Raw genomic sequence first — 26,460 nt, 5'->3', positions numbered from 1 at the left:
CTAGTTCCCTCTGCACCATTCTACCTTCGCATCGCAAGACACCGAGCGGGTTTACATCCGTACCTTGTCAATATCCCAAAAACTCGCACAAAGCGATTTGCGTCTTCCTTCCTTACACGCATGGCTGGGATTAGAAGCGCTTTCCCGAGTTCTGTGTTTCCTAACTCTTACAACCTGGGTATCTTTAAAACAAGAGTGAATAGGCATCTTGTAGGCAAGCGGGTCCCATTTTTGGCTGGTATATTACTAATACAAATAAATATATATATATATATATTACCTAAATAATGAGTTCGTTCGTTAAGGTAAATTTACTAAATATACTAAATATGATATATTTTATTGAATATTAATTTAAATAAATCAAAATATGGTAGAGACACATACACCCACACACTCTACCACACACACACACACATATACACAGACACACTTATACACATAATAAATTGTATGTTGATAATGTAAACTTCCAAATTCTCTCTAATTTCGATGCACATATGGGAAGACACTGACCCCCCAAGACACGGGATATCCTAGTTGGGGTCCGGGGTAATTTTAGAAAAAACATTGTACTTTGAAGCAAATAAAAACTGTTATTATTATTATTAATTCATACCCCAAACGATTTCTACGCGGCATGATACAATTTTCTCGGTTGGCTTTGGTTATGGTGTTTTTAACTTAAAAAAGTAAATAAATAATGTCTTCTATCATTACGTTGCGTGGAATTAATTATTAATGTTGCTCTACACATAAACTATACCAAGCTTATTATTCATTAATTATTCATTAATATGGGCAATTAAACGCAAGTTAATATGTTCTTATTCACTGACTTTCCAAGAGTAAGCTACTTAACACCGATACAAGGCCCCGATTCTCTTATGTAGGAAATTATTGTCTTAACTGTGCATTTTGTGAGGTACATTTTGATACCTCTTCTGAAAACGAATGTCATAAATTGTGACCAAGGCAAAAATAATAAAATAGAGAACAAAAACGCTATTTAACTAAAAAAAAAAAAATGTTGGCAACCCCTTTCGACATTGTTAATAAGACCCACAAGTTAATAAAATTTAGAGTTTTATTCATTACAGACTAGAAATCATGTGTAAAAAAAATTTAACTAATACGATTCCCTCCAAAGGCTCTGAATTAAGCCCCCAATGTCATAAAATTTGTTAGTATCCTAACTAAACATTAGTTAGGACAACAACACCAAATTTTACAGTAAAATTAATGACATTTTTACTATAATCAGCCGACTATTTTGATTATTTTGATTTTGTTATTTTTAGTTATTACATAAATGAATTTGTTTAAATTAAGATTTGCATGTCATATATTATGACTAACCATGTATACCTTCAATGTTTTATGCAAATAAAAGAATTTGAATTTGAACTTGAATATTATAAATGTAAAAGTGTGCTAGTTTGTCCTTTCTTCACGCCCTAACTAAGCAACCAATCTTAAAGATTTTGGGCTTTAGTTTTAGTTGAAAGGATGAAGAGTAACATAGGCTACTCTTCAAATCGTAATAAGAAGTTGAGCAACAACTAGTATTGCATAAACCCCAAATGGGGAACAGTGAAGAAGCCCGCGTACGTCCAGTTCTTTCATTACGAAGAGTTCTCCATAATGGACTGCAGCCTTAACCCTTCTCATTCTGAATGGTGAAGAGGAGACCTGTACCAAGCACGGCTAGCATAGACAGAAGACAAAAATTATATCCCTTGAAAAGGGATAAAATTAATTGTCCACCTGCCAAAGCACTGCAAGATGAAATACCTTGACACCCGTTTATTATTACACGTATACCCATTATTAAGATATTATTTCCACTAATGCGGCAATGCTGGGAGAGTTGATAAAGCTGATGGAGAAGATTACATTATATCATTTCTCCGAGGAGAGAAAAGTCTCCTGCCCATACTAGCCGTGCTGTAGCGGGCAACTAATGGGTTAATTACAATGTAGGTACCTAATGATGAAAAACTACCAATATTTCACTTGTGAATTATGCCACTGTCAAAACAAAGCAGCGACATATTTCAATAAATAAATATTCTACGACAATACACAAACCGCCATCTAGCCCCAAAGTAAGCGTAGCTTTTGTTATGGGTACTAAGATGAATGATGAATTTTTTTGTGAATAATATACATAAATACTTATAATATACAGATAAACACCCAGACACTGAACATTCATGTTCATCACACAAAAATTTTCCAGTTGTGGGAATCGAACCCACGGCCTTGGACTCAGAAAGCAGGGTCGCTGCCCACTGCGCCAGTCGGCCGTCGTCGCTATATTGATCGCTTAAAGTCCGTCAACGAATTCTACCCTATCATGCCATCACTGTAAACTATGTATGGGAACCGCTGCCAGGCGCAATAGCTACCCATGGGCCACAGGTCGCCATAAATTAGTTATTGATTCGAGTGAAAATTATCCACGGTATAGTCAATCTTATCGTAGTGTTTGTATTATATTTGTTATTTATAAATAAGTTACCCATAGAGTATACAAACACTACGTCAGACCATGTCGCTGCCGGTCCTCGAAAACCCGTGACCTTTGGTCCCTACTGAAAATCAGCTTTGCAGTATTCCTTGGCATTTACTGCCATGGTGCTGCGGCACAGAGCTGAGTAGGTGACCCGTTGACCACAACGAAGCAACATACGCCTAAATTATTATATTTTTTTTTTCTTTTTCTCTGTCCTCTTGTAGTATGTTGTAATTTATTTATTGTGGTTAATAAATATTTATTTATTTATTCAGTACTAGCTATTGCCCGCAACTTCGTCTGCGTTTGATTTTGTTTTTAAAGTATTCAGTACCACTAAGCCTTAAATGAGTATAGTAGTATATATATATATATATATATATATATATATATAACATGTGACTGTCAATTAATTATAGACAAATAATTTGCAATAAAATAAAATTGCGACTATAATTAAAGATCTAAGCTATCCTATCTCTTAAGTTGGACCAGAATGCTGACGGTGTGCCAATTTAATTTAAAATCGGTTAAGTAGTTTAGGAGTCCATCGCGGACAAACATCGTGACAGGAGATTTATATATATTAAGATTTCATCATTTAGCCCGCGTGTTCTACCCGCGTTTACTGTGCACCACCGACAGTGGCGTGCATAGAGGGTATGCACAGGTTATTCAGATGATATAAAATGAAGAAAATCTCCAGTACGAGCTATTAACACTTACGGGTAGGCTGTTTGTAACTCTTACAATGCCTATCCTTAAGTTTGTTTATAACTCTAACTGGAAATTTGGTTCATTTTATATCATCTGCATACCCTGTGCATAACCTCTATTCACGCCACTGACTACCGGTCTCGTTGATATCTCTTAAAAAGTTCAAAGTAAATATTAATAAGCTAATGAAAGTTTATAGAAAAGTCCTTTTATAGTATTAAGGACTTCGTCACCGATAAAAATGCTTGGGTGTAAATTATTGCTTTAACCAGGTTGCTTCTTTAATAGTTTTAAATGACATTGTGAGATGGTTATAACAAAAAAAAAACAACCGGCTATGTTTGTTGTGGGTTTCTTCTTAGAGCAGGGCGCGTTTGGAACCCTCGTAGCTTTAGTTTTAAGTTTATAGTAGTTATCGCCATCACTACTCACTGCTATGTACACATTTTGTATATAATCAACGCATCAAAAGTGCCATCTATGTGCCTATTTGAATAAAGAAATATTTGACTTTGACTTTAGTTGTGAGCACGTTCGACCGTAGAATACCACGAGTTCCTTTTTCCTGAGTCCCGAGTTTTTCTATCAAGAAATTCCAAGTAACGGCCCGGAGTATGGAAATTAGCGGTATTTCATCCTGAGGATGTGAACGGATACTGAGGTGATATCGAATATTCTTATCCTTACTAATAATATAAATACGAAAGTGTGTTTGTTTGTTTGTTATTTCTCCACGCCCTAAAGCAACCATTCAACTTGATTATTGGAAAATGTTGTTGAAATGATGGACAGCAGGACATAGGCTACTTTCCATCCTAAAAACCGTAATAAATGCGAATGAAGGGCGCGAGTCACAGCTAAAACATTTAAAATCAATCTACATTGACTAGGAAAAAATGTTATCGAACAGTTCTCAATAACAGTAAGTACATAGCCCGTAGTCATAGTTTAGTGTACTTGACTCCATGATCTCTCTCGAAGCACGCCTCCAACAAATCAGGCTGGCATTTAGAACAATGAGCGTCCATTGGGCATCCAATTATCGCCCGCGAACTAAAACAGGCCTTGACTGACGACCCAGTTTCGTAAGCACCTGCAATTACGCTTTTTTTCACACCCAGGGTTCCGTAGCTTATAACGCCATACCCCATACAGTTTTATTTATTTTCATATACATATATATACAACGTGTAACAAAATTACTAAATAATATTTTAAGATGCATAAGTATGTTTCATAAGGAATCACCCTGTAAGAATATTAAATCAAAATTCAATAATTCTAATTGTTTACTTATGACAACCCTATTGAAGATAAAAGACCGAGACGCGCAGATTACTTACGCTACGCGACGCGTACCTAATAAAGTGACAGGAATCACATGATTTTAATTTTGCATGTGGTGCTAGGGCTGCATCTGATTTATTTCAGTAAAAAACTATGGCGGTGGTTTACTCAAAAACTATGAGGTTCTCGGTTTCACAGATAAGTCTCAGAGACAGTATATAATGTAGCTCTAAAGCCTGTGAGTAACAATTCGATTTTCATTTACACGTGCTATATATACATTTTTGTTACGTTTACACGTTGTATAAACGTAAAAATAAGAACAAGATAAGGCTGAACATTTATATTCAAAGGTGTATTCAAAGAGAAACAAAGAGGAAAAAAAAACTTAATACAGTATAAAGAGGAAAACATGGGTGTTAAAGACAGGAGTGCTTACGCCACGGATAGGGGTGTCCCTCAAACCTTTTCAAGAGATACTCCTTGACCAGTCTCTTAAACAAGTCGAATTGCTGTTAATTATTGTGATATTATTATGAACAATATATGATTATTGTGATGTTATTATGAGTAATTAAATGCAAATAAATTGAAATAGAGATTAATAAACTTCTCGTTAAAGTTAACCAGAACGAAACACGGGAAAAAACCGAGTTAAAGCGGCAGGGGCTTATAAAAGTGGGTCACGGCTCAAGCAAGGTACACACAAATGCTGCATACTGCAGGCATAGTTACGCCTAATGTCAACTTGAAGTTTGAACTATATAAAAACATGTTTCACTACCGAAGCGAAGCGAAAGTACGAAGTGGTACTGGTACTGGTATCTGGTGGGCCGTTTTAGGCCGTGGCTAGTTACCACCCTACCGACAAAGACGTGCTACTAAGCGATTTAGTGTTCCGGTGCGACGTTACGTAGAAACCGATCAGGGGTCATCTTAGACATGCATCATCACTTACCACTAGGCGAGATTGCAGTCGAGGGTTAACTTTTAGTGGAATTTAAAAAAATCAAAAAACATTGAAAAGATAGAGGTGCGTATTCGAACTCGGTCTTTCGAAAGGGGAGCTGAAGTCCTAACCACTGGGCTATAACCGCTACGTTTTAATGGTGACGCTGATTAATTCTCATTGTATGAACAACAAAGTCTTAACTTCTATTCCAAACTACATCACGTTTAACGAGTACTCCTCATTAACGTGTTGTGTAACTCATCACAAGTTAGAATTGCGTTGACCCCAACAGGCCGGGTAAGTTAAGGACAATTCAAGAGTTTCGGATTTCAGTCAACATTATAATATCGCGCATAAATGTGCACAAAGTTTAAGAATTTATTAGCTTAGCTTAGCTTAGCTAAGCTTTTTGTGATAATTCTCATTGGGGGAAAGTGTGAAAGTATACATGTGTTCTGGTCTGATGGTGGCCGGTGCAATAACAGACACATGATGCTTAACCTGCTCATTACGGAATCGCCTAAATCGAATCCTTAATGATTTAGACAAGTCTATAAAAAAAGGTTTCACCAATTCTTAGGTGATAAGGGGGCGTTCATATAATACGTTGGAGAGAGGGGGTCTCGGCACAAAAAAAAAATACTATTTTGGTCTATTTAATCTAGATTGTACATGCTTAAGATTTAAATTTAAATACAATCGTAATACGATTAAGATCATTCACTAATTCGTTCGAAAGAAAATAATTTCATTCACACTTCGACGTTATACATCTACTGACTGCCAAACCACCATATTTGTTTTTTTCTTTTTACAATAACAATCCAACAACTTTACGTAAGAAACACACATTTAAAAAAAATCTCACGTGAGATAGGGGGATGGGGGGGAGGGTTGAATATAATGTCACGACATCTCTCGGGGGGTAGAAATTTAAAAAAACGGCTCACGTATTTTATGGACGCCCCCTAACTGTCGGTAAAAGGTAGATGTATGTCTAGGAATATCCTTAGGCGTTACTTATGGAGGCGCTGCCTAGTACGTCGTTAGTGAAAACGGGCATAAGAGTCGCTGCGTAATGTTAAATGGCCTAATCAATTAACAAAATAATTTGGCTAACAAATGCAAAAACTTTTCAAATCCGACTGGTTCTTGAGATAAGCGAATTCAATATTAATAGTAAGTACAGATAAGTATACGAGTAAGCGTATCTATACAAGGCCTATTTTATCTGATCTAGGATTACGCGATGTCGCTATCTATATTCCATTTAATTAAATTAAGCGGTTTATAATGCAATCAAGTTTATCTAATATCGTTAGACATTTTAGCACACAGCACGGGCAAGAATGATTCTCTCCACAGACCAAATATTATTCAATTGTACAAAAATCTCAAATTTTAATGTTAAGTGAGACTTGGTTGTCCGATAATGAGTATATTAGTATAGTATTCCCAATTTAACTATGTTTATTATATCCATTTCTTTAATTATGTAGATTTTTTTGATATTTATATACACTTAACTTTAAAATGCATTATAATAAAACTTTCGTTTTTTTTATTTTGTTAGCGTCGTTTTTTCTAAAAAATTAGAATAAGACGGTAGATAAAACTTTTGAAAAGATTTTTAACTTGTAACGCCAAAGAAGCATAACTTCTAACGCGTGTACATAAGTACACACATGTTTTTTCTATCGCTAGCGTCGTTTTTTCTACAAACGTAGAATAAGGAGAAAAATAAAATATTTGAAAAGATTTTTGTCTTGTAACGCCAAAGAAGCATAACTTCTAACGCGTTTACATAAGTACATACAAGGTTTTTTTACAGTATAAACTGACGCACCAAACAGATAACCTGATGATAAAGGAAAAACCACCGTCATAAACAGAGAAACGCTTCGCTGGGTATGCCAGGAACATTTCCTACAACGTGCCGTTACATATGATTGAGAAGGTTGTTACATTTAATTTTGTTTTATAATGTTATTTTTTGTTATATTAAAAAACAAACTGTCCATCTTAAAAAATACGCTACTAAAAATACGTGGATAGTCAGATTTTGTTTCTTTAGTGCAAGTTTCATTTTTTTTCCTTTTGCATAAATTTATGCTATGTATTTAGTATTTTTTTTTTCTTTTTATTATTTTTTTTGATGTTCCATTGGCTGACTTTCTAAAACCAACCAATGACGTTGATGCAAGAAAACGTCGACCAATCACAGCCCACAATGGCGGTGGGGGATTGATCGTCGGAAAGGCATCGATGGGGGTGACGTGGGTGGGAAGGAAGTGTAAACTCCTTGAGTATGAAATATTAAGTGAAAGTGAAATTAAAATTAAAACTGAATTCATGAAAAAAGTTTCTTGCCTAATCTTCTCGAAGAATCTGCTTTCCGAACCGGTGGTAGAGTCACTACAAACATACATGACGTTTCAAAAGTGCTTATAAACTAGGCTTACTTGAAATAAATGAATTTTGAATTTCTCACTGTTCCCTTCACGTACGTTTCGATAGTTGATTCACATACGTCGTCGCATCGTAGCCTGCCCAAATATGAACGAGCCTTAACATTCCAATGGCACACAATAAGTTGAGAAGTCAATTGTTTTCAAGCGGACGCCATTGTAGTATCATTGTTAGTAATTGATTTTATCATTTATTATTGCCTCTATTGTATTTATATATCATTGGAACCGAGTATAATAGATACCCACTGGACCTTGATTGCACCTACTATATATTTTGTGCTCTTTTATAACTAGCCTCAATTAGTTTGAGTTGTATCCACACTTCCATACTCGTAATATAAATGCCAATGTGCGTCTGTTTAACTATTTGTATTCTATATCCGGCCCAACAGCTGTCATAGATATGGCTCACTTTAAAAATAGATTAAGATTACTTTTAGGGATTCTTATAGGATTTTCACATAAACTTAATCAAGATTTAATTAAATATTTTAGTGCTTAAAAGAAAAATAGTTTTAAGTTTTAAGTCTTCATAGTAAAATTTCAGGATAAGTAAGTGGATAGTGAGTCAGCGAGTGAATTACGTTTGACTTTTATATACAACGTGTAACCGAATTACGAAATACTGTTGAAGGGTGTATAAGTATATTTCATAAGGAATCATCCTATAAAAGTAGTAAATCAAAAGAAGCATAATATTTATTTTTTCATACAAAGTAATTCAATACAATTCAAGCGTTTACTTATGACAACCCTAATGAAGATAAAAGAACGATACGTGCATAGTTCCTACGCTACGTGCCGCTTAACGCATAAAGTGCCAGGAGTCACTTTATGCGATTTTACTTTTGGATGTGATGTTAGGGCTGTATCTAATTTCATTCAGTAAAAACTATAGTACAGGTTAACTCAAAAAAAAAATCCTTTCGGTTTAAATATAATAAATAAATAATAAATATACTACGACAATACACACATCACCATCTAGCCCCAAAGTATGTGTACTTGTGTTATGGGTACTAAGATAGCTGTTGAATATTTTTATAAATATAATACATATAAATACTTATAATATACAGATAAATACCCAGATTCTGAAAAACAATCATGTTCATCACACAAACATTTTCCAGTTGTGGGAATCGAACCCACGGCCTGGGACTCAAAAAGCAGGGTCGCTGCCCACTGCGCCAGTCGGCCGTTTCACAGCTAATTCTCAGATACAGTAAATTATGTACCAAGGTAAGTGAAGTTTTATTTATTGAAGATAAAACACCGACACTCGCGTAGCACCTACGCTACGCGACGCGTACCTAATAAAGTGACAGGAATCACTTGATGATAATTCTGCTATTTTAGGGCTGCATCTTATTACTTTCAGTAAACACTATAGCAGTGGTTAACTCAAAAAATATTAGCCTGTCGGTTTCACAGATAATTCTCAGATACAGTAAGTTATGTACCTCTAAGGCATGTGAAGTATTACTTCGATTTTACTTCACAAAACATAAACTACTTTTTATCAAATAAACTACCAAGAGATTTTTGAAAAACCGTAACTTGCTCCGACAAAGAACGACCGCAACAGCTGTTAACTACCTCCAATGATTATTATTTTTGAAACAAAAGCGTCAATAATGATGCTTCATGAGAAGCTAGTAAGCACCCATAATCTTTTGAAACGTCAAAATAATATTTTTCGTTTGAAAAGAAACATTAGCGTGGAAATAAAAAAAACAACTGTTTGGCCGCCTTGAAATGAACTTGCTCGTAGTTTAGGGCTTTCAAAAAGAGTAGTCTGCATGATCGTGGAGATATCACTTTTTATAAATATTGTAAATTTGTTACACGTATATTATAAACTAGCGTACCCAGCCCGCTTCGCCGGGCTAGATTTTGCTTTATTTTATTTAAACAATAAACTTACATAATTAAATTTTTAATTTAAGTCTTGATAATATATTAAATCATTTATTTCTCTCCGTATTCATTCTCGTCTATTCTCTTCTCGAGCGGGTGAAGATCATTATTTACACCCATGTACACCCAACAATAAATTGAAATATGCGTTTCGAACCTATACTTAGTATATCCTCTATTTGGAAGTGAGAACGCCTGTGTAAGTCAGACCTACTTGCATCAATATTTGCAATGCGTTCTGCGTCTTAAGCAAAGATCATAATTATATCTGTAATCGCGAGGTTAAAGCCGAATTGTTTGACAGGCGCCGGCCGTGGCCCGATTTCGTAATGCTTCAAGTAAATTAGGAACAATTAGTTGAATGGCAAGATGCAAACAGTGGCTTGGCCTGTCAATATAGCCAATTATCTCTACGCCTACAACTATAGAGCCAGTTCACAAGAGACTATTGATCAGCTGATTTACTAACAGTGGCATGGCATGTCAATATAGCCAATATATCTCTTCGCCTACAGCTATATATATCCTCCTGGCCGTATCCGACCACAGCGACTCCTTCTAGCTATTATGAGCGTACCTGATGTGCTCTCCAGTGACTGGCATAACCACTCTTTGTTTTAAACGTGCGATCACATTGTCAGCACGTCAGTACTCCACCAATTATATTGTAATATATGGCCGGCGATGGTCTGGCCTTTATCTCATTACGCCTAGCATCTTGCTCTGCATCACGCCTTTTAACTTCAAACTCCGATACTTTTTTATTTACGGAGTGTCTCCATCGCGGCCGATCTTCTGCTTCAAATTCCCACAGTGATGCGTCCATATCACATCTCTTCATGTGCCGCTTTAGCAAATCTTTATACCGCAAGTGTTGCCCGCCCTGCTTACGTTTCCCAACCTGCAATTCGGTGTAAAATATGCGCTTAGCCACTCTTTCTTCACCCATTCTGGATATGTGTCCACACCACCGGAGTTGCCGCCTTATTATATAAGCCTCAATCCCGCTGACATTTGCATCGAAGTGTTTTGCGACGTCTTCTTAATGACCAGGCCGATAAAATTAAGCGTAGTAATACTGAGCTGCGTAAGTACGTACGTGAAGCAAAAGATAAATGGTGGCAAAATAAGGCTAATTACATTCAGTGCCTTAAGGAGTCGAACCAAATGGGTAAATTTTATTGTGAGATTCGTAAGTTAGTTGGTATAACCAGGTATTGTAGCGTGCCTCTAAGATCGCATGATGGCACCAAGTTACTGACAAGCAAACAAGATATGCTTAATCGTTGGAGTGAGCATTATCATAACTTATTAAGCGTAGATCGGCGTGCGGATTTAGAATATATTCGTTCAATGACGGCGTTACCTACCGAATGGGAACTCGATAAGCCTTTGCTACTGCAGGAAGTCGTAGATGCTATTAAACAGCAACCGAATAAAAAAGCCGTTGGCATTGATGGAGTACCTGGGAAGTTGCTTAAGTATGGAGGTGAGGCTTTACAATATGCCGTATGGAAGTTATTTTTGCAAATGTGGAACGAAGAGCGTGTTCCTGCGGAATTTCGTATCTCATCCATCCACTCTCTTTATAAGAACAAGGGAGACCGCTCTGATTGCAATTCCTACAGAGGTATATCCCTTCTCACCGCTCCAGGGAAAGTGTTTGCGAGGATTCTGCTCAATCGCCTGTTGTGCTTATCGGAAAATGTCCTGCCAGAAACACAGTTTGGATTTCGACCGAAACGAGGCACATGTGATGCTATATTTTCTATACGCCAACTTAAAGAGAAAAGCAGAGAGCAAGGACAACCTTTATACCTCTGTTTCGTTGACTTAGAAAAAGCCTTTGACAGCGTGCATCGTGAAGCTCTGTGGCTGGTACTGACGAAGCTTGGATGCACAGATAAGTTTGTGAGATTGGTCCGACTCTTGCACGATGATATGCAATGCTGTATTACTGTAGAGGGTGTACAGTCAATTTTCTTTCCTGTCAACTGTGGCGTTACGCAAGGCTGTGTACTACTTACTCTTTTCGCTCTCTACTTTACGGTTGCAGTACGTGACGCGTTGCAAACAGTATCTGAGGGCATTCGTATTCGTTTTCGGTCTGACGGTGGTATTTTTAATCTAGCAAGGCTAAAAGCTAACACCAAAGTAGCTTACGATACTATTACAGATTTAATGTATGCGGATGATCTTTGTTTCCTGGCGGAGTCCCCTAATGGCCTGCAGAAGCTTATAAAAAGTCTCAACGAATCATGTCATAAGTTTGGACTAAGGATCAATTGTAAGAAAACCGAGGTTATGGCCCTTGACACGACCACGTCTTCGCCATTCAATATTAAGCTAGGCAGTGAAACGCTCAAGGAAGTTAGTAATTTCAGATACTTGGGGAGCACTATATCATGCAATTGCAACCTCGATGCCGAAGTGAACAGCAGAATAGGAGCTGCTTCTGCTGCTTTTGGAAAGTTTCGATCTAAGGTGTTTCGATCGCATGATTTAAGGCTCTTAACGAAGGTCTCCGTTTATTTAGCTATAGTACTACCAACCTTACTGTATGCTTCAGAAACGTGGTGCTTATACCGCAAGCATTTTCGTACTTTAGACAGGTTCCACATTAGGTGCCTACGCGACATTATGATCACAGCTATAGAGCCAGTTCAGTAGAGACTATTGATCAGCCTATTTACTAACAGTGGCATGGCATGTCAATATAGCCAATATATCTCTTCGCCTACAGCTATAGAGCCAGTTCAGTAGAGACTAACAATCATCCGATATACAAACAGAAGCATTGCCTGACAATATACCCAGTTATGTCCACACTCCACAACTATGGAGTCCCTAGTAAATCTGTATATTAACTTAAAAAATATATATATCAATATAACAGAAAGCTCTCGGCTTTGTTGTTCCTATCATTAAAACTTACAATTTTCTCCTACAACTTTTCAAAATTCAGTTTTATTTTATTTCATACAAATAAATTAATAAATCATGTTATTTCTGTAAAGTGACATTACACTGTGAAAACAAACACATGTGAGTCGACAACGTCGCGTACTCGGTACAGTGACCGTACGATAGTCTCGATTCGCGCGCTGTTGCCGATGTTACATTACAGAGTAGTTACAAGTAGAGTACCTATCCATGAAAAAAAAAATGGAATATTTAATATTTCACACTATCAAGTTAAGAAAAAGTGGTAAAGCAAAAGTTGTTAGTTTTGATATAAACAACAGTCCGAGACCTTTCTGATATTTTTTATTTAACCCTGTATAGTTTCTAGTGTAGACTTGGCAAGACTTATCGATTTAGCCAATTTTGACCGCCCTGAAGTGGATTTGCACGTAGTTCATGGCAGACGAAAATATTGGCCACTACTCTACGACGTAGACTAGAAATATTCATCCGGCGACAGAAAAAGTGTTACGACTTACACTGAATATTTACTATGAAAAGCGCTTTACTATGTGACGCTATGTGAACGTAGCCTTAGGGAGAGTAAGTAGGTAAATGCTCGTATTATAATATTCCGCCTTTAGAAAAGTTTCAAAAGCCGCACGAATTCTATTCAATTTAAAAATCGAAGCAGTTCGCGTTTATAAAGCCGACTCCAACTAAACTATCGATCGATCGTTTAGAGCCTTTGCACACGGCGTGTTTTCTATGCGCAGAGGAAAAGCAGACGACGCAGACCTTTAAAATGAGATTCAGTGAGTTATATTTTGCACACGTTTTTAATGTTTCACAGCCGATTGGCGAAGCGGGTAGCGACCCTGCTTTCTGAGTCCACTTGATCCTCAGACCCTTGGTTCGATTCCCACAGCTGGAATATATTTGTGTGATGAACATAAATGTTTTCCAGTGTTCGGGTATTTAAATGTAAAAAAATATTATCATAATATTATCATAAAAATATTCATCCGTCATCTTTGAACCCATAACACAAGCTAAGATTACTGTGGGGCTAGAGGGCGATGTTTGCATAGTCGTAGAAAAAGAAAATGATTGTATTGCCACAGATGTACGAGCTTTCTGTGATGCCTTGTCACGATTCAAACGAGTCATAGCGATCGAAAACAGCGAACGTGTGCACGATAGTTTTAAAGCTATGGACCGCTGCTATTTGCGTGTAATCGATCGCTGCGTATTGCGATCGGATTGCCTGTAAATGGGGCCCTGCATACATACAGGTATAGAAGCACTGTTTTGACGTATTCATGAAGATAAATATGACAAGATGAGCATAACTGATGGCCTCAAAATACAATATGCAACCTTTGATATTCGGGTTTAAAACCCTATCGTGAAACGCGTCTTATGCAATGGCCCTTACCCTGTAAAATGTGCGGGCTCAAATATTTTATAATGGTTAAACCGGGTCGACTAATCATAATAAAATCGTCATTCAAACAATTGCGATCGCAGGACTGTGTCGTTAAAACTTAAGTGCAATCTACGAGGCTAAATATTATCGATTTATTTGGGGACCCTGAGAGGGTGATATTAATTGCCCGACCAAGCCGATCATTATCATCATATAAACCCATTTCGGCCCACTACAGGGCACGGGTCTCCTCCGACAATGAGCAGGGTTTAGGTCGTAGTCCACCACGCTGGCCCAATGCGGTTTGGTAGATGCCACACGCCTCGTTGTGGAGAACTCTCAGTTTTGCATGTTTTCCACGATGTTTTCCTTCAACGTTGAAGAAAGTGATATTTTTATCGCTTAAAACGCACATAATTTAGAAAAGTAAGAGGTTTGACGACCTCCCTCCCTCCCTGGGAAGTCCCGGGTTCGATTCTGAATTTTCTAATTTCTGAATTTTCTCTGGTCTTGTCTGGTGGGAGGCTGCGGCAGTGGCTAGTTACTACCCTACCGTAAAAAACGTGCCGCTTAGCGATTTAGTTCCGGTGCGATGTCGCTTAGAAACCGATTAGGGGTATGACTACCACACTCCCTGACAGGTTAGCCCGCCACCATCTTAGACTGTTATCATCACTTACTACCAGGTGAAACTGCAGTCAAGCGCTAACTTGTAGTAGAATAAAATAAAAAGGAGGTGCGTGCTGAGATTGGGCTTGGTTGCTTGTAAGAGATCGCTATGTAGCGATAAGCCCGCCAAATTATGCACGCTCCCAGATAGAAAGGCAAAGCATTCTAAAGCTTAACGGTCTGAATATTGAAATGTTAGCTGAAGGAAGAAGAATTATGTGAAGGCACCTTCCGGATCAGTTTCGTCGTAGTACGAAGAACTTAACCTTGGCGATGAACCAATTAAAATTTCTCCTTCGAGTTTTTCCTCGGAGATGTTATATCACAAGAAGCTGTACTTCTACTGAAACTTACAATTTAGCTAAAACTGGTCTTTCAAAGCATTTGAATATCGTTGTCTGATAGCATATAAATGGAAATGTTTATTTCTTGAGCCGCAGTGCGACAGCATTGCGGGTCGGATTCAACAAAGTATCTTTCACAAAGAAAGACATCTATTTGACCAGCACAGAAAAAAAGATAATGAAAAAAACAACGTCCAAGTCAATGTACTTTCAAGCTTAATTGCCTATTCTGAATAAAGAGAAATATTTGCTGTAGATATATCTATCTATATATATAAAAGAGAAAGTGTGTGGGTATGTTCCGTATATTCTCCGAAACGGCACTACAGCGCAATCCTCCTCTTTCTCTCAGAACCTCGCTATCCGTAGTAGAGCATTCTAACGACCAACGTATATAACCAACAGAGCGGCATAGTCACATTATGTGGCTAAGCTCTTTTAAATGCCTAAGGTAATTTTGGACCTACCAATGCATAAGTTTAAAGAATGTGTTAAAACACATTTATTACAGCGAGGTTATTATACAATTGATGAATTTCTTAATGACAAGGTTGCTTGGAAGCATCCGGCTCCGCTTTCATCTCTCACAAGATAGAAAAATGAATTTTAAAATGTAAATTGTTGATATTGGAAAAGAGCAACTGCTGAGTTTCTTGCCGGCTTCTTTTCGGTAGAATCTGCCTTCCGAACCTGTGGTAGAGAACTACACACAGACAGACTTGACGTTTCAAAAGTGCTTATATGAGGCCTACTTGAAATAAATGAATTTTGAATTTTGAATTTGAAATTTTGAATAAAAAAAATAGATATATTGAAAAAAAAACAGCCTCACGTAGATTTCGGACATCCCCATTTCCCTAGCGAAGGTTAATAAGCGAAGTTTAGCAAAAAAAAAAACACAAGCACTAGTACTACACAAACTACACTAGATCTATAAGTAGTGCGCACATTTACCTCGTCCTTGCTCAAAAACAACTGAAAAGAAACGAAGCACAGTTAGAGTATTAACTAGCTTAGGGCACACACATTACAATAGTTAACACATTCGCGCAAGCAACTGCTAAAGGGCCACATTTCTGTCATGCGAATTTGTGCCCCACTCATATTATGAAAATTAAGCTTAATTTGCTATAATCCGCGAAAAGCAGGCGAATCTGTATGGTGTAATTTAAAATTTCTCTAATTCTTATACTCCACTCCAAACAGATTTTTGGCAATGTACCTACACTCTACGCTCTCACTCTACGTTTCGCTCCGAAAACGGAGCATCCTCAGAAGATGTTGACTTTACAATGAATAATTGTTAAGACTTAATTATTTTTACATTGTAATCTCCTGCTTTTCGCGGAGTATAGGAAAATAAGCTTAATTTTCATAATATATCATGGATTTCCGCAAAATAACGCCTACTTCTATCAAATATCTGTCCCATTGGTGTTAACACCGAATCTGTATCTCAGTTGACATCGTATTTAGCTAGCCACTGTGGAAAGTCGTCATACAAAACCGTCCAAACAATTATTATACATTACGTAATTGCATCTGAAAACAGAGTTGAAATGAATTCAGTAGGAAACTTATAGGAAACTATATACTTTTCACCGTTGTCAGTCCACGTGCTTTGATAGAGCGCCTGTCATAATCTAAGTCCACATGAGTACAGCCAGTGTTACAGGAAAAAGATATATTAACTATAGGCTACGGGCGTTCCAGATCCGCACGAGGATAGAAATCCGCACGACAGGAAAAGGGACCCAAAATATGTTATAATTCGATTTATCCCGCAGAAGCCACGCAACTCGCCCCATAGAACCCATATAAAAATGGTCAAAAGCTTAATCTGAAATACTGAGATATCTGTACGTAAGATATTCTTTTATTTATTGGTCTAATTATAAGAATAAAAATGATGTATCATCGCTAAGCTAGCAATAGAGCACAAGTTAAATTATCATAGTTTTAGTTGACACATTAAACAACTCTCTTATCATTTTATAGTTCATAAACCTGTCTATAAAGGTTTTAGTAGCTGTATTCAAAAGATGTAAAGTAAATTGATTTTTGCATGTTATGGTAGGAGAAGGTTTTTTGTGTGACCTGAGAAATTTACTTATTTCCATTGCTGAGTTTTGTTACTTATGCGACGGTATGTAATTGTAACTAGCAAAAACTAAATGATTCCCTACTAATATTATAAAAGCGAAAATGCGATTTTTTTTTCTTTGTCTCCTTTACGCCCTTATTAAGCAACCAATCAACTTGATTTTGGCATGGAGTTAGTTAATAGGACGGACTGTAACAAAGGCATGTAGCCTTTGTTTCAGTCCAGGAAAACAAAGGGTTTCCACGGGATTTGTAAAAAAAACTGTAATAAATGCGGGCGAAGAACTCAGGCAACAGCTAGCAGCAATTGATAATAAAGCTTTGAATCACGCACTCAGACAGGCTGGCAGACATTTTTGGAAGAGGCATTCCGTAATATTTAAAAACGTGGGCCTTTAATCATGGGCAAGCCTGTAACAATATATGAATATGTCGCGCAAAGATTTTGATTTATTCCAAGAAATATTATGAAAATTAAACTTAATTTGCTATTATTTGCTAAAAGCAGAAGAATCTGTATCGTTTAATTTATAATTTCTTCAATACTTATACTCCACACCAAATAGATCCTCGGCAATGTACACTCTACGCGCGTTTCGCTACGAAGCCGGAGCATCTCCTGAATAATTGTTAATGGACTTAAAAAATAATTAATCTATTTAAATTTCATGATATATACGCCTGCTTCTATCCAATATTTATTCCAAGAAGTATAGGATACTAGTAACTTGAATAGTGATATACATCAGAATCTCAAAGCTGTCGATCGAATCGAAATTTTGCATGTTTCCGTGACGCTCTTGCTTCTTTTTTTATACTTTACTAGCTACCCAGCCCGCTTCGCAGGGGTAGATTTTGCTTTATTTTATTTAAACAATAAACTTACATCATTCAATTTTTAATTTAAGTCTCATGATATATTAAATCATTTATTTCTCTCCGTATTCATTCTCTTCTATTCTCTTCTCGAGCGGGTGAAGATCATTATCTACACCCATGTACACCCTACAATAGAATATCATCATAGTAAATAAAATCTGTATTTCACAGTTTGAAAGTTCAAAAATAGGAGTGCTCCGACCGTCACCAAACTTTACAGGATAACTCGCCAGATCAATCCAGAGATTCCCTGAAAGTTTCATTGAAATCGGTCTAGCCGTTTCGGAGCCTATATTGAACATACCCACACACTTTTTCTTTTATATTTATATATAGATAATATATATTAACGGACAAAACAGACTGCCTATAAACAGAGCCAACACTTCGCATGGCATGCAATGAAAACCGCCTCACGAAGTGCCGCCCTGTGTCCATCAACTGAGGCTTAGGTGCTACACATGTGCCTGTAATATCACCGGCAACCATCGGTACCACGCCCTTCAGACCGGAGCACAGCACTGCTGCTTGGAGGTACTCCCCGGACAAGTTCTGTCACAAAAAGCTCTTCTGCTACCGCACTATATTAGGACTTTGATATGTTGATTGTACGAAATGCATTTTGAGACTGACATTTTGATATCTCTTCATTAAAGTCACAGGACATCGATTAAAGCGATATGACCGCTTTTGCGCATTTTATATTTTATTTATTTTGTCTTTGGTATTTCTTGTTTACTCTGTTAATCTGTGCAATAAAGACTTCATCTATCTATCTAAAGTCTGTGTGACTGTCTGTCAATTTTTACGTCGCAAATGATGGTCATATCTTTATATATATATATAAAGAAAGTTGTGTTAGTTACACCATTTATAACTCAAGAACGGCCGGACCAATTTTTATGATATGTTATTTATTTGTTTCCTCTTAGACCGGAATAGGATAATAAGTATTAAAATATAACATTCAAGAAAAAAAAAAAAAGTGCCGCGGTACGAAGTTCGCCGGGACAGCTAGTAAGTATATATAACTCTTCTGTACGCGTATTTATAACTCCTCCAAACGCGGGACATATTTGAATTAAATTATATAAGTATGTTTAATTACCTAACAAAAAGTCCTCGATGGTTTTAAATAACAATAGTTAGGTGTGGTTGCTCTATCGGGAAAGACGATGTCAGCCGGATCCACTAGTATTATAAGTTCAAAGCTCAAAGTCCTTGTAGTAGACAAATAAGAGTGTAACTTGTATTATTGTTACAATCATAGAATAATTCGTCCCATTAAAGAAAAATAAGCTAAAGCAGAACGTAAACGTTTTAGAAGTAACGCAGTAAAATAGTTGTCGCACATTATTTAGTAAAACGATGCTCGCGTGAATGTGTTAATGGAATACATACTTAAATAATAACACAATAAACTAATTAGTATACATACTTAGCAATTAAAACAAAACCAAAAATTAGCCTGAAATTCTGAAACGCTTACTTAGCATTAGAAAATCAAGGTTCATCGTAGACTGCTACAAGGCCCGCGAGAGTCCCCAAAAGGGAAGGTCCCGTTGAAATGGACGCGACGTACTTTCATTTGACTTTTTTTTGGTAAAAGTTTCCTCTCGCATGAAATCTGAACCGATTTTGATGTTTTTATTTTTATTTCAAATGGTTAATAGTCTAGATTTTTTCATTAAATTTAATAAGGATCTGATGTAAATCTTCGGAGATGGAGGACGGAACTTCTCAATGTATGAATGACAGCAAATCACACGTAATTAGTAGGTAAAATGGGTGCACTAGAAAATACTTCAATCACTACAAACATACATAACTTAAACTATTACTAGTAAACATCAAAATAATCAGCACACGCACATCTATTAATAAGACACGAAGTACGTCAGCGAAAAGGCGTACTTAGTGCGTCAGTAGAAGAAACTATTCTGTCTGCTGACGCGCTGAGTAAACTTTCTGTGACTAGTTCGATTCTAGCGGATCTTGCAGCAGTCTACGATCAACAACACGATTATAGGTAGTCAATTATATAAATTATAGTCAAAACACGTAGAATACGTACGAAGTGGCCATTTTGAATTAGGTGTTTGTGTGGTACGTGGAGTATCCAATACTCCACGATTTTTTAATAATTTTATATTTGTACAACCTTCATTAAACACAAATCTCAAAACTGAACCCTCTTGGTGGAATTCTCTCAGGTAAAACTCTTAGGTATGCAGGTTGCCTCGAGATGTTTTTCTTCACCGTTGACTTCAGAATTCATTTATTATTTATATTTCAAGTAGGTCTAATATAACACTTGAAACCTAAAGTTGACTGTTTGTAGTCTAGACTCTACCACCGAAAAGAATTCTACCGAAAAGAAGCCGGCAAAAAAAAACTCAGCAGTTGTTCTTTTCCAAAAAGTTTTCTAAAATACCCTCGTAAAGTTAGAGATCGAATTCGATCAACCAACCAACCGAGAGAGAGTCTCAAGTCTACCACTGACTGTCACCATTTGTCAAAATATGCAATAAGCACAAATCGTTCTCGTGCTACCATGCAAAAACAGAAAACATTAACTTACGGATGCTCTGATAAAAATAAATGCAAAGAAAGCAGCATACTATTTTATTCCGCATTTAACTAGAGACAGACGCAAGATGTTTCAGGGTTTTGTACCCGAAGTGAGACTGTCCATCCGTCTCTCTGTCATCGGGCTGTACATGATAATTTTTTCTCCTCTCCTTTCCAATGTTGCTGCGCTTAGGCAGATGGATGAGAAAGTCGTATTCCCTGTCTGTGTATTTAAATAATCAGGGGATAAAGTTTTTGTTTTGCAGTTTAAGTTCTATCAACATCAATTGATTCAACTTTACACCCGACAAACGGACAGACAAAAGGTGTGTTAATTACTAAGCCTTTGTTGCGAAATAATAAAATAACTTTTAATTACTTTGTTAATTATAGATGCATTTAATTCTAGTGTAGACAGTATAGATGGTCGTTTCAGAAAAACATGCCACATACAAAATTGTATGCTAACTATTAAATCACGCATATTTTAACGTGCATGCTAAATGCCAGTTCCAGAAAATTATCGCACACTGACGCAGAAACCACGATAAGTTAGTCTATCGCCTTGTGTATAGCCTATATCGTGAAAATATTTATCTTTAATCTTCTTTTATTCTTATTTATTTTTGGATGTTTAGAATTTAAAGAAAAAACTAACCGCCCAACTTAAAAATAGAAACCAACAAACATAATTAAAATCGTATAAAACTTGAGTCAGTTTTTATTAAAAAAAAATTCACCTCTGAAAATGATTATAACGTTTAGCAGCAAAAGTAGACCGGCTGCCAATTCAACACCTTTAGCCACAGCAACTGTCAGGCCAATGTCAATTACTAAATAGAGAAGGATCCTGGGCCTTTGGCCGTGGCTAGAAAAATAAGACGTGCCGACGCGACGTGACGCTTTATGGTTCCGGTATGATATCGCGTAGTAACTGCTTTTAATCAATCTCAATCCAAAACAGCTTAACCTGCTACCATCTGAGTTTGCTAATGAAATGGAATGTTATGTTTTTTTTAATGACGTCTCCAATTATAGACTACCTCTTGCGGCAGTGTGCGCTCAAATTTCCTGTGCTACTTTACAGTTTACACTGAGTACCATTTGATGCATGTTTGCACACAACTTTCAATCTTAAGTGAAGTGTTACACTTGAATGCAGTATAATATGCTCTTAATAATAATTGCTGTGTATAGTTTGAAGTAGGGCTGTCAACATATTTTTGATTGTTTTAAATTTAAGTGTTATACACATAGTTGGTATCTTAATAATCTGAGAGAGAGATTGGTCTGTGACCAGACCATGGTGCGGTGCTGGGGTTATTTTAATTGAATATTGAATCTTTTTTAAAATTATCCTTGTCTATATTTTGAAATCTAACGAACTTACTTATTTTTTTGTTTTTTTTTTCTTGAGAAACTTAGTATTGAAATAATAGTTTGAGCAAGACCTAGTTCTAAAACTCTCTAGAGCTATTATATTATACATTAAACTAAAAGGGCATAACGGAAAAACGTGGAATAACTTTGGTATAGATATTTATGTTTTATCACACTCTGACATTTGAAAGGTGCTCTCAGTTGGAGAGTGACAAAATACTGCCTAAATATTCAATCGTTATACCATGTTTCTTTGTAAGGCCCTGCCCAATATTTATATAACAGACATAAGCTTTAAAGCCTTATAGGTACATTTTTGAAAATTCCTTGTAATAATGTACTACAATAAAAATCATGTTTTGAGGATTGAGATGAGCATTTAAGTCAGTCAATCAGTTTAACAGCTTTATTATTCTAATATTTATAGATTATTCATAAAATTACACCACCTGACAACCCTAGTTTTAACTCGCATAGAAAATTGATGACCTATAATCGTGTTCTCTTATAGCACTCACTTAACCACAAACCACATTATTATATTATGAACCACTTGTAAGGGAACCTTCAAATTAGCCTCAGAAGGTCTCACTTCTTTTTAAACACACGAGTTTACAGTCCGAACCAAACAAACTTATCTTGTTAAAAGTCGGAAAGGATGTTAAGATCAGCTTCCAGCATCACACCACTTTGGGTAGACTTTAGACATACAATCTGCATTAGGTGTACAGTTTTTTAGCTATTTTGGTTCAGTCGGTACAACTGTATCAGAAATGAATATCACACTGAATTACTGAATGACATCTATGCAGGTGACTTGCAACTATGTCAACCACAGTAAAATTTCTAAAAAAACTGTACCACCAAGATGCTACAAAACTGATTCAATATTATAAACTTGGCTTCAGCGATGTGAGATATTATGGCTAATATAAATGGGCCCCAAGGTTTCTAAGATTTGAATGGACTTACCTGTTTATGTTTAATTTTAGGGCAGTCCACATATGCTGACTCTAATTTCGGGTTATTTGGTGCTTTCTTTGGTCTTGTGTTCTTAATACCTAATGACATGCCAAATGGTGCATAAATATATCTGAAACAAAAACATATTTCTTATGAAGTTGGAGACAATTATATTAAAATTCAAAAATGTTTTATTCATGTAGACCTTATCACAGGCAATTATGAAGCGTTCATACATTTAAAATGGTACACTAATGTTAGTGATGATGATAACTGGATTCGTTAACTCAAAACTAAAGCTACGAGGGTTCCAAACGTGCCCTGGTCTAAGAAGAGCCCACAACAAACTTTGCCAGGTTTTTTTTTTGCTATCACCATCTCACAGTCTAGTTAATGTTTAGCTATGAAGTTAGAGCAATTCATACCCAAGCTTTTTTATCATACATGTAATCCTTAATATTATAAAAGGATTTTAACCCTAACTGGTTAGCCTGTTACTATCTTAGTATCATCACTGCTCTTGACCGCAAACTCGTAGTGAAATAAAAAAAAAGTCTGCTTGCCAGGACTGAGCTCTCATCATTAAGCTTATGTAAGAAAATGAAGATATAAACATTGTGTTTTCATGTAATTTTTAAAGATTAATTAGATAGACAAATTTAATTGCACTATCATATCACATATATTTTCTGCAACTTTTGTCAAAGTTCGTCAAAAACTACCACATTGTTGGATTAGCAGAATCAAATCTATAAAATCTTCAGATTTATATATATACGTGGATAAGTGAGCAACCAGCTATTTACTAGTTGTCACTAAATGAAGATTCATAAATATGAAGAATAAATGTGATACGCTTCTAATCATAGAATCTAAATAGGCACTTTAAGTTTTAAGTTACTTATTTTGTTATTTTGATGTTTTGGGCAAATATTCCACAATATTATTTATACTTTTCATTTATGTACTAAAGGGTATTTATTTAGAAACATTAATTATTTATTATCTTGTATTCAAGTATTTTACACCTAACATGGACTTTTCAGGATATATTATAAAATAATTAGAACAAGATACTATTCAATATATTATCAGCAATCTACACTACTGATAAAAGTTCTGATTGTGAGTCACAGAACACGGGTATATAGGTAAGAAGCGCTGCTCTAAAGCATTCTTATCAGATTTCTATATAATAAATTACTCACTTTTCTAATGTTTGTCGTAAGACTATGAGCACCAAGGCCAAAGGTATGGGGTAGAGAAGGTGCCTATAATCAGCATAAACTACTTCTTTGTCAGGACCAGGAGCAATATCGTCCCAAGTTGTATTCGGCGGCAGCCACACATCTTCGTCCCAGAATTTATCCAACAAAGCACGTAACATTGTCCACACGCAACGCGGTCAACTATACTAAATCCCGGATCTATTACACTATTTTGCATTCATCTAATCAATATTAGAATTAAAATACGCTTTAAATGCAAACAGTTGTATATTATAAGTCCAAACCACAGCAAAAAAACTATTTGACTGAATTTTCAATTGCTGGGGTTTGATTTGACATTCTTTTTTTTAAATAAACTTTTGGAATCCAAGTTTCAGCTTTTTGATTTGACAACCGTATTCCTTTAGACTATGGAGGGTAGAGGTAAGGAGAGTCATCTTATATGGGAGAAAAGTTGGAAAAGTGTCCAGTTGTTGCGCTAAATAACAGTTCAACAATCCTCCACAATGGCGCTGGTGGATGCATAGGGTATGGTATGAATGTAGCAATCGTAGATGAATTGAAGTATGCCGAGTTAAAAAATTTAATGTCATTATCGACTAAAGTAGTTAATTATTGAGAATTTCAACAACTTACGTTGTACAAAATATTGTGGTAAATATAACCTTACATATTTATTATAACCAAACGTGCGTTTAGAGTGATTCTATTTCGTAAACAGTAAATAGTACGGTATTTATATTTGGCGCTTCTTTTAAGAGTTACCCTGATGCAAATGTGGCGCCATCCTAATTTAATACATTTTGACGACACTTTTTCATATACACAGATGACTCTCCTTACCTCTACCCTCCATACTTTAGACCAAAACCAAGACCAATCCCATACACCCCAGATGAAAAATAATAGAAATATTCTCTAGATCAAATTATTGAATTGTGACTATATTACCTAATATTAAAATGGTCCTAAGACTATAGTCTTAGAATTAAATACGATTAGAAGGAATCTTATTTCGTTCCTTGCAAATGGGTTATAGTAAGGTCTATTGTCTAAAGAAACTTAGTTGTTTGTTTGTATTCTGTGTGTCAAATTCAATAAAACTACAAAGTACAAACCAGAGACCCAGAATCCAGAGCCCCTCATTTTACTACTGTCAAGTTGACATTACACTATTCTCTTGTTGAGTCTTAAGTTGTCATTTGGCAGTAAAACATGTGCAAAATAATTTGAAATATGAAATAAATACAATCAATTTATAATTTGGATATCTGATATATGGATATGAGATATTGTCTTCGATGAATGATGTTATTTTGCCCAACATGCGCCAATATACTTATGGTAGAGGAAGGTCCAGAAGCAGGGCTTCGGTATGCTTGTAACACCTGCCCCTACGTATATAATATAAAGAAGAAAGTGTCATCCCGCACTTTCCCTAAATTGAAGGTTAGTATAACCATAACATGTTATAAAATTGCAACAGCCATTACAGCACTAGTGAGTAGTCAACAGTAACATAAAAATGAAGTAGCAAAGAATTTGTACTTATTACTAACCTAGGTGCTCCTAAAAGAAAGTTATTCATTAATGATGTGCATTCTGAATAGGGATTGGTTTTAGAAATTAGCCCCATCTACACACCTTTGAAGAGTCATAAAATGTAGATAAGACGGAAAGTTATGAATTGCGGGAGAAAAATGGGGAAGTAGGAGCTGGGTGTAAGCAAAAGGAGAAACCTTGGTTGGGTTAGAGTATGTAAATTCATGTACCTGGCTGCAGGTCAGACAGATTATAATTAGTAACAGGCACAACAAAACCAATTATGTTAAAATGTTAACAACTTCACAACCATTTCCTTATAAACATAGGTGCAAAGAATACTAATAGTATGCTTTTGCTTTTAGGAATTAGATTATATTATGGGCGGTGCTGCTGCATGGGAGAACGTAGATTCAACTGATGCAGTCTGCCCTAAATGTGGGCATGGAAGAGCCTTCTTTATGCAACTACAAACTCGTTCTGCGGATGAACCCATGACTACATTTTACCGTTGCTGTAACCACAAGTGTGCACATAATTGGCGGGATTAAATATAATAACATACTTTTTAAGGTGATATTA

General features: G+C 36.2%; 2 protein-coding genes across 4 annotated transcripts in view; one reads left to right on the top strand and one right to left on the bottom strand.

Annotated features, from left to right (window-relative positions):
* The window catches only part of LOC120627785 (ceramide synthase 5), a 37,993-nt gene extending 13,379 nt beyond the window's left edge, over positions 1-24,614 (bottom strand). For 2 of the 3 annotated variants that reach the window (XM_039895810.1, XM_039895811.1), the window contains exons 1-3: positions 24,316-24,614; positions 23,117-23,237; positions 16,166-16,186 (exon numbers count right to left, since the gene is read on the bottom strand). In XM_039895810.1, the coding sequence (XP_039751744.1) occupies positions 16,166-16,186; positions 23,117-23,237; positions 24,316-24,494 (321 nt within the window). In that variant the 5' untranslated portion in view covers positions 24,495-24,614. The remainder of the gene's footprint in view (positions 1-16,165; positions 16,187-23,116; positions 23,238-24,315) is intronic. The other variant, XM_039895812.1, reaches the window with a different exon arrangement.
* Positions 24,615-25,503: 889 nt separating this feature from the next.
* On the top strand, positions 25,504-26,451 carry LOC120628363 (DNA-directed RNA polymerase III subunit RPC10). Its single transcript, XM_039896693.1, has 2 exons — positions 25,504-25,785; positions 26,244-26,451. The coding sequence occupies exons 1-2, from the start codon at positions 25,642-25,644 to the stop codon at positions 26,427-26,429; spliced, it is 330 nt and encodes a 109-aa protein (XP_039752627.1). The 5' UTR covers positions 25,504-25,641; the 3' UTR covers positions 26,430-26,451.
* Positions 26,452-26,460: the final 9 nt, after the last annotated feature.

The sequence above is a fragment of the Pararge aegeria genome, chromosome 12, assembly GCF_905163445.1.
Source record: "Pararge aegeria chromosome 12, ilParAegt1.1, whole genome shotgun sequence".
Taxonomy (NCBI): Eukaryota; Metazoa; Arthropoda; class Insecta; order Lepidoptera; family Nymphalidae; genus Pararge; species Pararge aegeria.
The sequence above is the reverse complement of the archived record's forward strand: the minus strand, read 5'-3'. Positions and strand labels throughout refer to the sequence as shown.

Coding starts and splice junctions, on each gene's coding strand:
- LOC120628363 (XM_039896693.1), top strand. CDS start 25,642: ATGATGTTATTTTGCCCAACATGCGCCAATATACTTATGGTAGAGGAA. Junction 25,786..26,243: donor GCACTTTCCCTAAATTGAAG/GTTAGTATAACC, acceptor TTTTGCTTTTAG/GAATTAGATTATATTATGGG.